This window comes from Solenopsis invicta, chromosome 5 (genome assembly GCF_016802725.1).
Source record: "Solenopsis invicta isolate M01_SB chromosome 5, UNIL_Sinv_3.0, whole genome shotgun sequence".
Classification (NCBI taxonomy): Eukaryota; Metazoa; Arthropoda; class Insecta; order Hymenoptera; family Formicidae; genus Solenopsis; species Solenopsis invicta.
In genome coordinates, this window is record NC_052668.1 from 4422209 (window position 1) to 4435654 (window position 13446).

Sequence of the window (13446 nt, forward strand, 5' to 3'; positions counted from 1 at the left end):
TTTTATCGCTAAAGATTCACACTTTTGGAAATGCAAGAGACAAATAATTTTGTTTATTCAAAGTGTTTAATCAAAATTTGTAAAAAACTTTCGGTACAATGATCCGTTAATGATTACATCATCTTTGCAATATCTATTAACTGTTTCTCAATCATGAAACAATGACGAGTGAGCAGGAAACGTGTCTCCTTCGTTTAATAAATTATATAATTATTTACAAATATGTTGAACATTTGAAAATGTAAAAAATTGAAGTAGTTATTGAACAACTCAATTATAGATCGCAATAATCAGCGCCGTAAATAATAATTATATATAAATTTTTCTTCGGATTTTTGGATTTTCCAGGAATTTCATTAAAAATTCCAAGATTAAAAAAATTTTTAATGCAGCTTTAAAATAGATTTATTTTATTGTATTCTTTCAATGTCCCGCATCATGTTCTGTCTGTAATATATAAATCTAATTCACAAAAAGTATAGAATTCGAAAGGTGATTAAATACTCAACGATAATTTAAAACAATGTATTGCTTCCTATTGTCACTGTCTTTTTTATATAAATACTCATGCGTTACACAAGAATGTATGTAAATATATATGCTATATTTATTGATAATTAATTTTGCATTAACAAGAAAAAATGACTAAAATAATAATTTTAACAGAAAAAAATAGAATTTAAATTTAAAAGTAAAATTTTTATAATTTTCTCCAATAGCAATAAAATTCCATGATAATTTATAATTTTCAAAGATAAATAAATACCCTGAAAATTTTAAATGTTTCCGGTTTTTTTCGGAGTAAACATCCTGTTATTTTGTGCATGGCATTGTATGCAATAAACGAAGCATTTCTATTTATTTGACTAACTTTACCATCTTTTGTCAAAATCATGGGACTTGTTAAAACCATATGGCACTTTTATTACAATTTCTGGGTCATTTATTAAAATCGACCAACGCAAGTTGAAGTACATAGCAATCGTTTTAGCAATGTTTTGTACGTGTTCTTTTTCTTTTCTTGTTAACAGAAGACTTTTAAATTCATTTTATTTTGTTGACAAAAAATGTGCAACTACAAGAAGAAATAGATTTTTTGTCACGATAAAATTGTAACGCCTTGATGGGAAAATGTGAACTATTTTTTTGTATACAATGTTATTTAAAACAAAATACCAATCAATTGTTCAGTAATATTCGTTAATAACGCGTTTCCACAAAAATACAAATAGATTTTAACATAATAGCAATTGTATTATGTGCGACTGCAATAATATAATATTCCAATTATCATAAATATAATAACGTAATCAATACACACATAATCTGTGTATTAAATTGTTAAATTTGATTCGAATGAAAATAGAAGTATTGCAAAATTTTCTATATAATTTTATGTATAAACAACAGAACAGCATCGAAAGAATTATACATTACATAATTATCTTCTCTTGTTTTATAAATTATCATTTTTTATTCAACACAAAAGCAACCTGGTCCATTCTTCGATCCTCATAATTTACGTATTATTTTCTTGTGAACAAGTAGTCACGTTCGTGCAAATGCCATTCGGTTACTACACTGTTGTTGGTTGGGGTGAATAAGGTGGGTAAGTTGGGTAAGCAAACAGGTAGGTAGGTAGGTAGGTAAGCGCGTATATGTAACCACAGGAAGAGAATACTTTCACTGCCAGAGTGCGGCTGGAAGTCTTAAGAAGGACAAGAAGACTAGGCTGGAATGAACGATTGACAAGGATGGTGAGAGTGAAATGGATGGAGGTATATCGGTGCAGTACTGTACCGCTCTTCCGACTATTATTACCGACTTCATAGCGGACACTCGACTGTCGTCGCGTTACCTGGCGAACTTCCAGTACCCAGAGAATCCTTCCGGTAAAGTTTTAGCGGTAACAAAATCCTTATTGTGAACAATAAGAATCCTCGTGATAAAGTTTAAAATCGGAATCGTCATTAGTTCTGCAGTTTTTTTTATGTGTAAAAAATACTTAGAATAATCATTGAATAGCTATTTATTTATCGGGCAGTGACAGTGTTGGTGCAATCTTGATCGCAGAAGAATACGAGTATCATCAAAACATGGATATATTAAGAAAACGATAAGAATACACAGATTTTGATTAAACATAATGTGTTATATGTATGCAATGTGGTAATGCTTCTATTCTGGAATCATGCAAAGATTGTTATAAAAACTTCGTTTACATGATTATGAATTCAATGAAGTTGATTATACAAGAATGCGATAGGTAATGCAAATATTGAAAACAAGTGATATTTCTTTAGGATGCGTTATGTATGCTTGATAAATTTCTGGCAAATTACTTCATCAATATAAATTAACTAGTTTCGACTACAAATTAAAAGAAAAATATAACATTTTATGTTTGTCTGAGATAAATTCTTTTGCACATCACAAATATCGAAATCTTAATGTTTATGCATAATATCAAAATATCATATGTAACTTGAGACTAAAAACCGTAATTTTATTTAGATATACAGTGACATTTACATTCGTCATTTGTTGTATACAGATAAAACTCACGTAATCTTTAAACGTTTCTACATAATGTACAATAGCATGAGTATCAATATTATAATAATGCCAATATCGTTGCTAATTATGATGAATTATTTGAAACTAAATTTTTAAAATAATCATATACAACTGTCGTAAATACATTGATAGAACATTAATTTTTGTACAGCATTAGAAGTAGGCAGTAATAACATTACAATTCTTTAAGTAATTACAAGAAAACAGGAAGTTAAATCCTATTTGGTACGTTCATTCAAAAATTTATCTTCTTGACATTTGCATTGCAATTTATTGGTCAGGAAATAAAAAATGCCGTTAAGAGTTAACACAGGGTACTCATGTATGCAACTTTATTTATTCATAATTAACTTTTTCTCCCATTTCGCGTCGCATCTTTTTTCTTTCGCAACAGAAAAAAATTTATGTAATATTCATGTGTCAAAAGTGTTTATCTCACAAACGCCTAAAAAATTTCATTAAATCAGTTGATCTATAATAAGTTAATTATATAAAATGTTTCACAATTTCAAAAGTATTTCGGACAAATCATCTATCAAAGGCGTAAGTCTTGTGTTCCTTCAATGTAATTGGCAAATACTAGAAACTTTTACCGATTAATAACTTTTATTTACGCTTTTCAGTTTCCGATTATTTGAAAACTACACCATAATATTTTTCATGAGAGTCATATGCCAGCATCAATATTATTATTTGCAAAAATACATAATTGCATAAATAATCACTTTTAATTAAATTAAAGAATATATCAATATTACAATATGCAGTGAATGTACTATTTGAGATTATTTGTAATATTATCGATTAAAATTTTAACAATTCTGCCGTAACGATATCTGAAGTCTAATGAGCAATTTCAGGAAAAGTAAAGATAGCTTCCGTGTTGCTTTCCGTGCACAATATAAAATCTACTGAGCGTGTTCTCCTCTTTCTCGTACCTTTCACAATTTTCTTTTTCTTATTATCTTTGGAACGACTCGATAATGTCATAAAATCGCTTTAATGTCTTTTGTACATTGAAAGACGGTGGTCTTCAAAATTGACTGTACAATCGAGAGTATTAATGTTAATTCACATTCGCAAAGACGCTTCATAACATACAATTTATTAATTTTTCACGCTTTTTTACAAAATAAAATAGACGAATTATCACTATATAAGCGATAAAATATATTTTTCAAATATTACAGATACACTGAACTGTGTACATACTCATCAAATAGCATTAATGCTCCCGTATAGTACTGCAAAAAGTACTATCTCAATCATTTTCATCATTATGTGCCAAAGAGGAAGTCTTCGAGGTCTTTGAAAGAATCATAATACACATAGCGTATTGCTCACTGGAAGTTACGAAAGTGGAATTATCTTATTACGATTACAGGTACGTAGATACAACTTTCACACAACGTGATCTCTGTATTATAAATACACAAATATATTAAAAATTAAAAATCTCCCTCCCTCCCTCTCTCTCTCTCTCTCTCTCTCTCTCTTTCATCTGATAAAACTAGTAATCTTTCCGAATTTTTGAAAAGCATTATTTGTGTCTTTAAGTTTTTGTATATATAAATTTATTATTTTGAGAATGGCTACATGTCTTAAATAAAAATCCTTATCGTTTATTTTTTGTCGATAAGCCACGATGTATTTCCAAATTTACGCTATGTCTTTTCTATTGTTAAAAAACATGTGTTAATAGAATCGTCCTGGCGCTTATTAAATTAACTTATTAATCAATCACAGACATTTTCAATGTAAATAAAAGAGAACACACATTTTTGAACTGATAATAATAATCACGTGACAGAACTAGATAAGGATAAAAAAAAATAAGGAAAAGAGAAAGAGAAATAGAAAGAGGAAGCATAACGTAACTCTACAAGTCGTCTCGTAAAAAAAGAAACAAGTCGATTTATGCCGGTGAAACACTTTCTCCTTTCCCGGTATGAGATCACCATCTCGTTCTTCCGGCGGATTGGGACATAATCCGCAGACATAAGGAGGCATTTTGTGCACGTTTACTCATTCAATTACACATCGATCAAAGTCTGTGTTGTGACTATCGAAATAGCTCTTATTAAATTAAACACTGAAAGTGTTCGCGCGCTAATTAGAGCACAATCGTTTTTAATTTGTTGAGAAATTTCGACATTTCCTTGTTCCATGTCGCATAATATCCGCACTAATCTTTCTTTCTTTCTTGCGATCAGAAACATTGTTCTTTCTATTGTATATTATTGTTACGAGCAAAATTAATTACTCAATGAATTTCATTTCTTTTTTTTTATATAAGTAATAATGATTAATAATTTCAAAATTTTCAAACAACTTGAAAAAATAAAACAAAATTTAACCTTTAAATACATTAATAGGTCTTAAAGATCTGTTATGAAATTTCGATTGCTTGCTATGTGAATACGGAATGAGGTTCGGACCAGGATGTAAAAAAAGTTTGAAATCTTTCCTTTCGATTGATATGATTGATAAACTTTTTTGGTCAACTAAAGTTCGGACGGCAGGGTAGTAAAGTTTTGTTAGAGTCAATGGGATCCATATAGTACGGAGTGTAACTTCTTTGTGAGTAATCTCACATAAAAAAAACCGGACAAAACACGTTTGAACAGGTCATTCGCGTATGTTACTCGCATATACTCTGTCTAAAGTTAGAATACTATATAGTGCTGTAAACAAGGGGAATTTTGCACATTTTGCACAAAAATATATTACACAATCAATTTTTAATTTTAGACACCTCGAGTTAAATAAAAAATACTTCATATTTGGATTGTTACATAATTATGTATACTTTTTAATAGAAATGACAATGACATAATTTTTTTTGAAAGTATGACTCTTTAGATTTAAAACGCTGTATTGTAAAGTCTTTAAATTTTTTGTTGCAAAGACATGATTGTTTAAAGAAAAAATAAATTTTTAAACAATTTTTTATTCTCGCTTAGTGGTTTTTCCTTTATAACTTTACAATAAATCGTGTTTTGATAATGCCGATTATGCAGTCACATTTTTGAATTCTGATTCTGAACTTTTATTTAAAAAAAAAAAAAAGATTGTTAAAAAATATTGATTGGAATCAAAGTTATAGCTTCTCAAAGTTAAATAGAGACAACCAAACTACAAATGTGTTAACGCAATTCTCTGAATTGAATGTGATTTAAATGGGTTAAGATTAACAAATTTGTTTTCATTTTGACGACATTCGTAAAAATCAAGATTAAAATTAAATTTTGAGAAAAGTTAATGTGTGTTACCTGATATATTTGCTATCCAGTGCTAACTTTCATTTAATTTAATATCACTTTTATTGTATTATCATTATCATCATCATTGAAGTTATTATTATTATTATTATTACAGAACAAAGCAGTAATGGAAATAATTAATCGAAATCAATGGAAACACAATGAAAAGTATAAACATCGACGTATCCTTCAATATTCATGAGACTAAAATGATTGGCATAGAAGCTTTATTACAACATCCATACCAAGTAATTGAACAATGGAGTTCAATGAGATAGCAAAATTAATCTAAAGATACTAAAAATTACCAAGGCGAAATTATTTTCTCACCAAGATGGTCTTTAGCGCAATAGTGGTGACATCAGCTCTGAAAGGTGCTATTGGTTTAGTAGGCACAGGTTTATGGCTCGTACCATTGTTAATCGCGGGTCTCTCTTATTATCGTTATGATCAATTGGATCCTGAGAGTCGACCCATCGACAAGCATCCTCTCTATTTCGAATATGATTTCATCGTGATCGGAGGTGGTTCAGCTGGAGCGGTAATTGCTAGTCGACTATCGGAGATACCAGACTGGAACGTATTATTGCTAGAAGCTGGTCCAGATGAAAACGAGATTACAGACGTGCCGTCTTTGGCTGCATACTTGCAGTTGAGCAAGTTGGATTGGAAGTACAAAACCGAAGCTACAGGTAAGGCTTGCTTGGCTATGAAAGGCGGTCGTTGTAACTGGCCACGTGGTAGAGTTCTTGGAGGTAGCAGTGTCCTCAACTATATGCTATACGTGCGAGGTAATAAACAAGACTATGATCATTGGGAGTCGTTAGGTAATCCCGGCTGGGGATACGATCAAGTTCTGTATTATTTCAAAAAATCGGAAGATAATCGGAATCCATACTTGCGGAAAAGTACTTATCACGCGTCTGGCGGCTATCTAACGGTACAGGAGTCACCATGGAAAACGCCCTTGGTAGTCGCTTTTGTTCAAGCTGGAGTTGAAATGGGATACGAAAACAGAGATATAAATGGCGAAAGACAGACAGGCTTTATGATATCGCAAGGAAATATTCGCAGAGGAAGTAGATGCTCTACTGCGAAGGCTTTCCTGCGGCCTGTACGATTACGTAAAAACATTCATATAGCTATGAATAGCCATGTGACGAGAATCGTGATCGATCCGTTGACCATGAGAGCAACTGGCGTCGAATTTGTCAGGAACGGTCGCAAGCAGATAGTTAAAGCGCGCAAGGAGATAATATTATCAGCAGGTGCCATAAACAGTCCTCAGATCTTGATGCTGTCGGGAATCGGGCCGAAGGAGCATCTACAGCACATTGGTATTCCTGTTATCAAAGATCTTCAGGTTGGGGACAACCTTCAGGATCATATAGGAATGGGCGGTTTAACATTCTTGATCGATAAGCCGGTCGCCATAGTTCAGGATCGTTTTCCGGCAATTCCAATGATGATGCACTACGTGATTAACGGCAGAGGTCCCATGACGACTTTGGGTGGTGTTGAGGGTTACGCCTTTGTAAATACAAAATATGCTAATCACTCTATTGATTATCCGGATGTACAATTCCACATGGCGCCAGCCTCCATTAATTCCGACGCGGGATTGCAAGTTCGAAAAGTTTTAGGACTAACAGATGAAATATACAATACCGTTTACAGGCCAATCACGAATCGGGACGCCTGGACCATCATGCCTCTTTTGTTGAGGCCCAAATCTCGTGGTACTATACGCTTAAAAAGCTCTAATCCTTTTCACAATCCTATCATCAACGCAAATTATTTTTCCGATCCTATGGACATTACAATCTTGGTGGAAGGTGCGAAGCTTGCAATCAAAGTTAGCGAAGCGAAGGTTTTTAAACAATTTGGCTCGAGACTTCATCGCGTCAAACTACCAGGTTGTAGACATCTCAAATTTGGTACTGATGCTTATTGGGAATGTCACATTCGACACATCTCTATGACAATCTACCATCCTGTAGGCACCGCCAAAATGGGACCGCCGACTGATCCTACCGCCGTAGTAGATCCAAGATTGCGAGTTTATGGTATCACAGGTCTTCGAGTTATTGACGCGTCTATCATGCCGACGATATGCAGCGGCAACACGAACGCTCCTGTCATTATGATCGGCGAGAAAGGTGCCGATCTCATTAAACAAGATTGGTCGGCTACAATCGTTAGCAATTAATCGCGGAAGTAAATGTGTGTTCCAAAAGTACTGAAAAAAGCAATTTGAATTCGAAATACTATAATAACTTCACTTGCTCGTAGACGTTTCCATTATTTAGGCCTATTGCGTAGAAGCAATTGTTATTTCGAAACAAAATAAAATATAAAAAAAATGTAAAGACTTCAGAAATTTTAAACTAAAATATTTACGTAGCGATATGTTATGTAGCGGTATTAATGATCTAACCAAGTCGTAACCGGTAATCGAGTCGTAACGGATGTACCCAAAAGACTAATAATAATACGTTTGATCAACTAATTCTATACATTTCTGTCGATAAATAATAATTTATAATTATTCCATAAGCAATGTGCAATAAAAGTTTGACGGTATGTAAATGACATAAAATATACTAGAGTTTTAACTAAATTAAAAATTATAATTAGGATTATACAAATTTTGTATATTTAACAAGTTATTAATAGCAGAGATGCGCAATAATCCGATCATATGTTATCATTATAATGTTAAATGTGTATATCCGTTTAATAACAATAGAATGATTATCGTGTAAAACACAATACAAAAAATTGAAGCAAAGATAAAGATCGATATAATCAATAAAATAAAACTTAATAATAAACGAGGCCAGTTCAGAGTAAAGAGTCACAAGGTTGTACATAAAAACGATTAAGCGTGTGGTATGTTTCTCAGGTACAGCATCATTAAAGTTTTCCGGTTTTCTTATGTGCCATATGAGTCTGGCGTTTTCCATTGAATAAGTTAAAGGTTTTATTACCTAAATAAAACGCATGTATATATTATGCAGGAAAATAATTAATAATTCTTCATCGTAATTCTTTGAGTGAGATTATAATTTGCTACTTGTTACTTTGTTGTCTAATATACAGTCAAACGCTGAATTAATGTCTAGATTAATTGAGCGACTATAAGAGTTGTTAAGAGTTATATTACTCATGTATGTTTGTAAAATAAATGATGTTATGATAAAAAAAGATTTTTTTGTTCTTTTCTTCTTATAATTCTTTCTTTTTTATTCCTCGAATGCTGTAATTATATTTTTTGTATAAAGAGAGAAAAAGACGTACATATATGTATACATGTATATATGTAATGATCGTATAATATGAGCTCATGAATAATTTTCTGATTAAATGTTTTTAATGAAAGGATGATATTCTAATGCTACTTGCAATTTACTTCCATGATGTAACTGCATTATCTAAAAAAAAAAAAAAGAGTATTTTCCTCTATAGTTCTTGTATAACTGTTATAACATGTACGCAAATGACATAAAAAGTGCTTTCGGTTTATTATATTTTATTATACTTTAAATAATTTATAATATTTAACGTTTGAAAAATTCATTCGAGTATGATACGCAAAAATAGACAAACAAGATCTTTTTCTTTCCTCTTTTTTTCATTGCTGAACTTTCGTGATTCATAAACGTCCAATCAAATCCGCGGATAAAAATGATATAAACAATTCAATTACTGACACAAAAGATTTTGTAACTTTAAATATATATTTAGTTGATGACATGTTAGTTTATTAAAGTTTATTTTTTTCTTTTTCGCGCGCGCGCGCGCGCGCGTGTGTGTGTGTGTGTGTGTGTGTGTAGTGTTAACAAAATATTTGATTATCTTAATAAATATAATAGTTTATATTAAATAAAATATAATAGTTATCAAAATTACTATTCCTAATACTGGCAATTTCAACATTTATTTACCCATATTTTTGGTAATCAAATATCATATTGTCAACAATTTTATCCGGTGGATATTCGTCTAAATTAAAGTTAAACTAATAAAATAATTAGTAAGAACAACTCAACTGACAATGAGGTTAAAGTTAAATTACAGAAAAATAAATAAATTCTGTCTAATCTAATTATATTTAAGAAAAAAATAATTAAAATTTTGGCATTTTTTGTGAACAATGTATGATTATGATATTTTAAAAAATCATACATAGTTACGATTAATTATACACATGTATAACAATTGAGTATTTAGCTTATGTTTAATAAATATCTATTACTTTTATGAAAGATAAAGAAACAAGTATAAATACTTGCGATAAGATAACTCCGGTATTTACATCAAAACAATAAAAAAAATATAAGTAAGGATAATTTATATGCAACCACTGTCATATGCTTTTATGTTATATTAATATTGTGTTGCAATTTCAGTTTTTTTACTGTATTAATATTAACAAAATTATAGTTAGTTAAGTCAATTTCTCAATATAATAAGTAACACAATTAATATGCATTATAACGTACATAACCTACATAATCTACGTAAAATAATTATTGTAAGAAGTGTAAAAAACTCAAGGGTTATTATTATAATATATAAAAGTAGAAGATAATAAAAAATAGAGTACAATAAAAGTGCTTATTTCTTATATTATTTGTTCAGTTTGATGTGTACGATTTAATCTGAGAAAGTATATGAAATCACACGCATAAATATAAAGCACTAAGATCTAGCAACGACCGCGGAAGGCTTTCTTACTTAGATCTGTGTTGTTACATTATCGGTCGAATATCTTTCTACTTTAAATTTTATAGTGTATTATGAAATATTTGTGTTTATAAATATAATAAATAATAAGATATCAATTAATTACTATAGATCGAGATAATCATGTAAGTTTTTCTGGATTTAATATGTATGTATATTTAGCAAAATTTTATTTGGATGCTCTTCACTTTGTAAATTTGCAATTTTTAATGGAATGATGGAGTTAATCAAAACTATTTCATCAAATCATAATAAACTGAACTGTCGCAATATTCGTCACGTATGTCAATGTAACAATAGTAAGCATTACGATAATCAAGACAAGACGGCCTATTACGTGTTCTGAATTTCTAACAAAAAACGTGTAACGCATGACGAGTAATTACGCAGACCCTACATCCAATGTACTAAGTTTTTCAAGAGTCGAGTATTCAGTGTTAGTGTCATTAATATTGTAAGAAAATCATGTTAATTACGTTTCAGAGAAAATGTAAAATAATTTGATTCATTTTTCAAATATTCAAGACTACATTGTCTTCATGATAAAATGCCTATCGTGTTAATGTCATCGACGTAAGTGGGTTTTGAATCATTTGCTAAGAGCTGTATTTTCATAAATCGCAACTAATTCATCACATTGATAACGTCCCAACTACGAAGAATCCCAAAAGCGTCTTTAAGTTGCTAATACTCAAGGCATAAATTTATTCTTTTTCAATATAAATATGCTTATTTCCCGGCTGATTATCATTTGCTTATGGTTTACAATTTGTTTTTTTGCAATTTAAATATGTTAACAAGCAAAAATTAGTCAATAGAAATCGTAATCGACATGAATAGAAACGCTCCTATATAATCTTAATATTTTAGTATTTTGATACTTTGTCCCTCTTGTCGGAATAAAAGATATCAACTTACAAAAAAGCCCATTTGGAAAGCCAAAAGACAACTTTCCCATTTTCTCTCCACTACCACATTCTGATCAGAGAACTTTTGGTTTTTCGGTCCACTCGAAATACTGTCCATACTGTTAATCTACGAATGTCCGCGTTTAAAATTACTATACATAATCCACTTTTTATCGTCAATAACAATTTTTTACAAAAAATATTTTTTGCGCAACCTAAAAACACATGCACTTAATCGGCGGATAATGTTGTTTTGTGACAATTCATATGGCATTTTGAATTTTTCTCATTTTATGCAGTTGCCTTGAAACTGTTGCTTAGTCAAACTTTAAGCTGTTCTACAAATTCTACTTGCGTTTTGAGACAAGTTTTCATTCAACAATGCTTTTCAATTGTTGGCCTTAAGTTTTGATGGCATTTCAGAACACGGACGATCATTCATGTCAAAATCACCGCTTTTAAAGCACCGAAACCAATATTTGCACATATTTAAAGACACAATATTTTTTCCAAGAATAGAGCAAATGGATTTACATGCTTTAGCAGCATTTTTGTTTGCTAAAATTCATATTGAATGCAATGTCAAATATAAAATTTTTGGATGCTTAGTGTATCAACTGTTATTTTTAACGATGTATGCACCATCATGATGAATGGCGTTTTAGAAAGTTCAATACTTTACCCAACCTTATAAAAAAAACAAAATGGCGAAAAAATATTTCAATTTAAAATACTTTAGAGAGCTAAAAAAAGAACTATAACTTCTGCATACAATTGTAAGAATATACAATTATAAGAATTGCATAGTTGCGAAAAAGTGACTATAGAATCAGATAAAAGACGAATAGATAGATAAATCTGTAGTAGTAGTAATAACAAAAGTGGATAGGACTAGATCCTTAAATGTCTCCTAAATCTAAAGAGGTTTTCTATTATTCCTATTAAGTTTTCCTTATAATTAATTTAAATCTTAATAGAAACTCAACCTGGCCCAACGCAGTCTTTAGGTTTCTTTTTAATTTGACCGTAGTTCAATCTTAGGCTTATATAGCTGTAACTTCTTAGGCTGTAATACACAGTTTTTCTAGTCCCTTAAATTTGACATAGCTTTACGCAGTCTCAAAAAATACATGTTCAGTCTGAATCGAACCTGGGACTTGTTAGGTCTATTTAACTGACACGGCTATTTCAACACAATCAAATACGACTAATAAAAAATTAATTGCTATTTTTTGCTAATTAATTGCCTTATTTCCAATTTTTTGCTCTAGCCAATTCGATAAAAATAATAGCTGTGCTGGTTTAAAATTAAATTTAGCAAAACCATAAAAAAGGAGGAAATTAAACAAATGTATTTTTATGCTATTTAACTGCTAATTACTCGATTCCTGATGTTGTTGTCTCAATCGTTTCGCAAGAAACTTGTTTATTAGGAAATAAACTGTAGAAGAAGGAAAGCAATAATAAAATATCTTTGGATTATTTCACGAGAAACGGATTAATCATCTCTCATTTTTTTAAATTTTGCACATTTATAATATTCAGGAAGATATAATTTTGTGTCAAAAGATTTTTTTTTATATAAAAACATTTTTCCAGATTTTTCGATTTTTTCCTCCAATTGTTTAAAAAATTGTTAAAAAGTTTATTGTTAAATAAGTACTAAAAAAAATTTTTTTTTCAATATTCACATTTTTTATAAACTAGAACATTTTTAGCGGAAATTAAACAAAAAAAATTAAGCTAGCGTTATCAGTAACAGAGTTACAAATTTTTAAACAAAATGGTAGTCAAATTTCTAATTGTTTACATCTCGATTAAATTCGCAATTAAAAAAAATACTTTGGCATAAAATGATATTTTCGTAAATGTTGTAAATGTGCAAAATTTTAAAAATTTCTGAGTGATGACTAATCCGCTTTACGCGGAATAGCCCCATTTGTTTTAAA

The 13446-nt window shown here is 30.3% G+C and overlaps 2 protein-coding genes across 3 annotated transcripts in view; one reads left to right on the plus strand and one right to left on the minus strand.

Moving 5' to 3' along the window:
* LOC105194942 (flotillin-2) overlaps positions 1 to 13446 on the minus strand; it is a 272683-nt gene that overhangs the window by 214758 nt on the left and 44479 nt on the right. The window lies entirely within an intron of this gene.
* Positions 1616 to 8941, plus strand: LOC105194948 (glucose dehydrogenase [FAD, quinone]). 2 transcript variants are annotated; one of them, XM_011160084.3, is made up of 3 exons: positions 1616 to 2266; positions 3768 to 3961; positions 5956 to 8941. In XM_011160084.3, exon 3 carries the CDS (start codon positions 6175 to 6177, stop codon positions 8047 to 8049), a length of 1875 nt encoding a protein of 624 aa, XP_011158386.1. In that variant the 5' UTR covers positions 1616 to 2266; positions 3768 to 3961; positions 5956 to 6174; the 3' UTR covers positions 8050 to 8941. The 2 variants fall into 2 exon arrangements, with proteins under 2 accessions (XP_011158386.1, XP_039305296.1); XM_039449362.1 differs by having other exon boundaries at positions 1616 to 1892.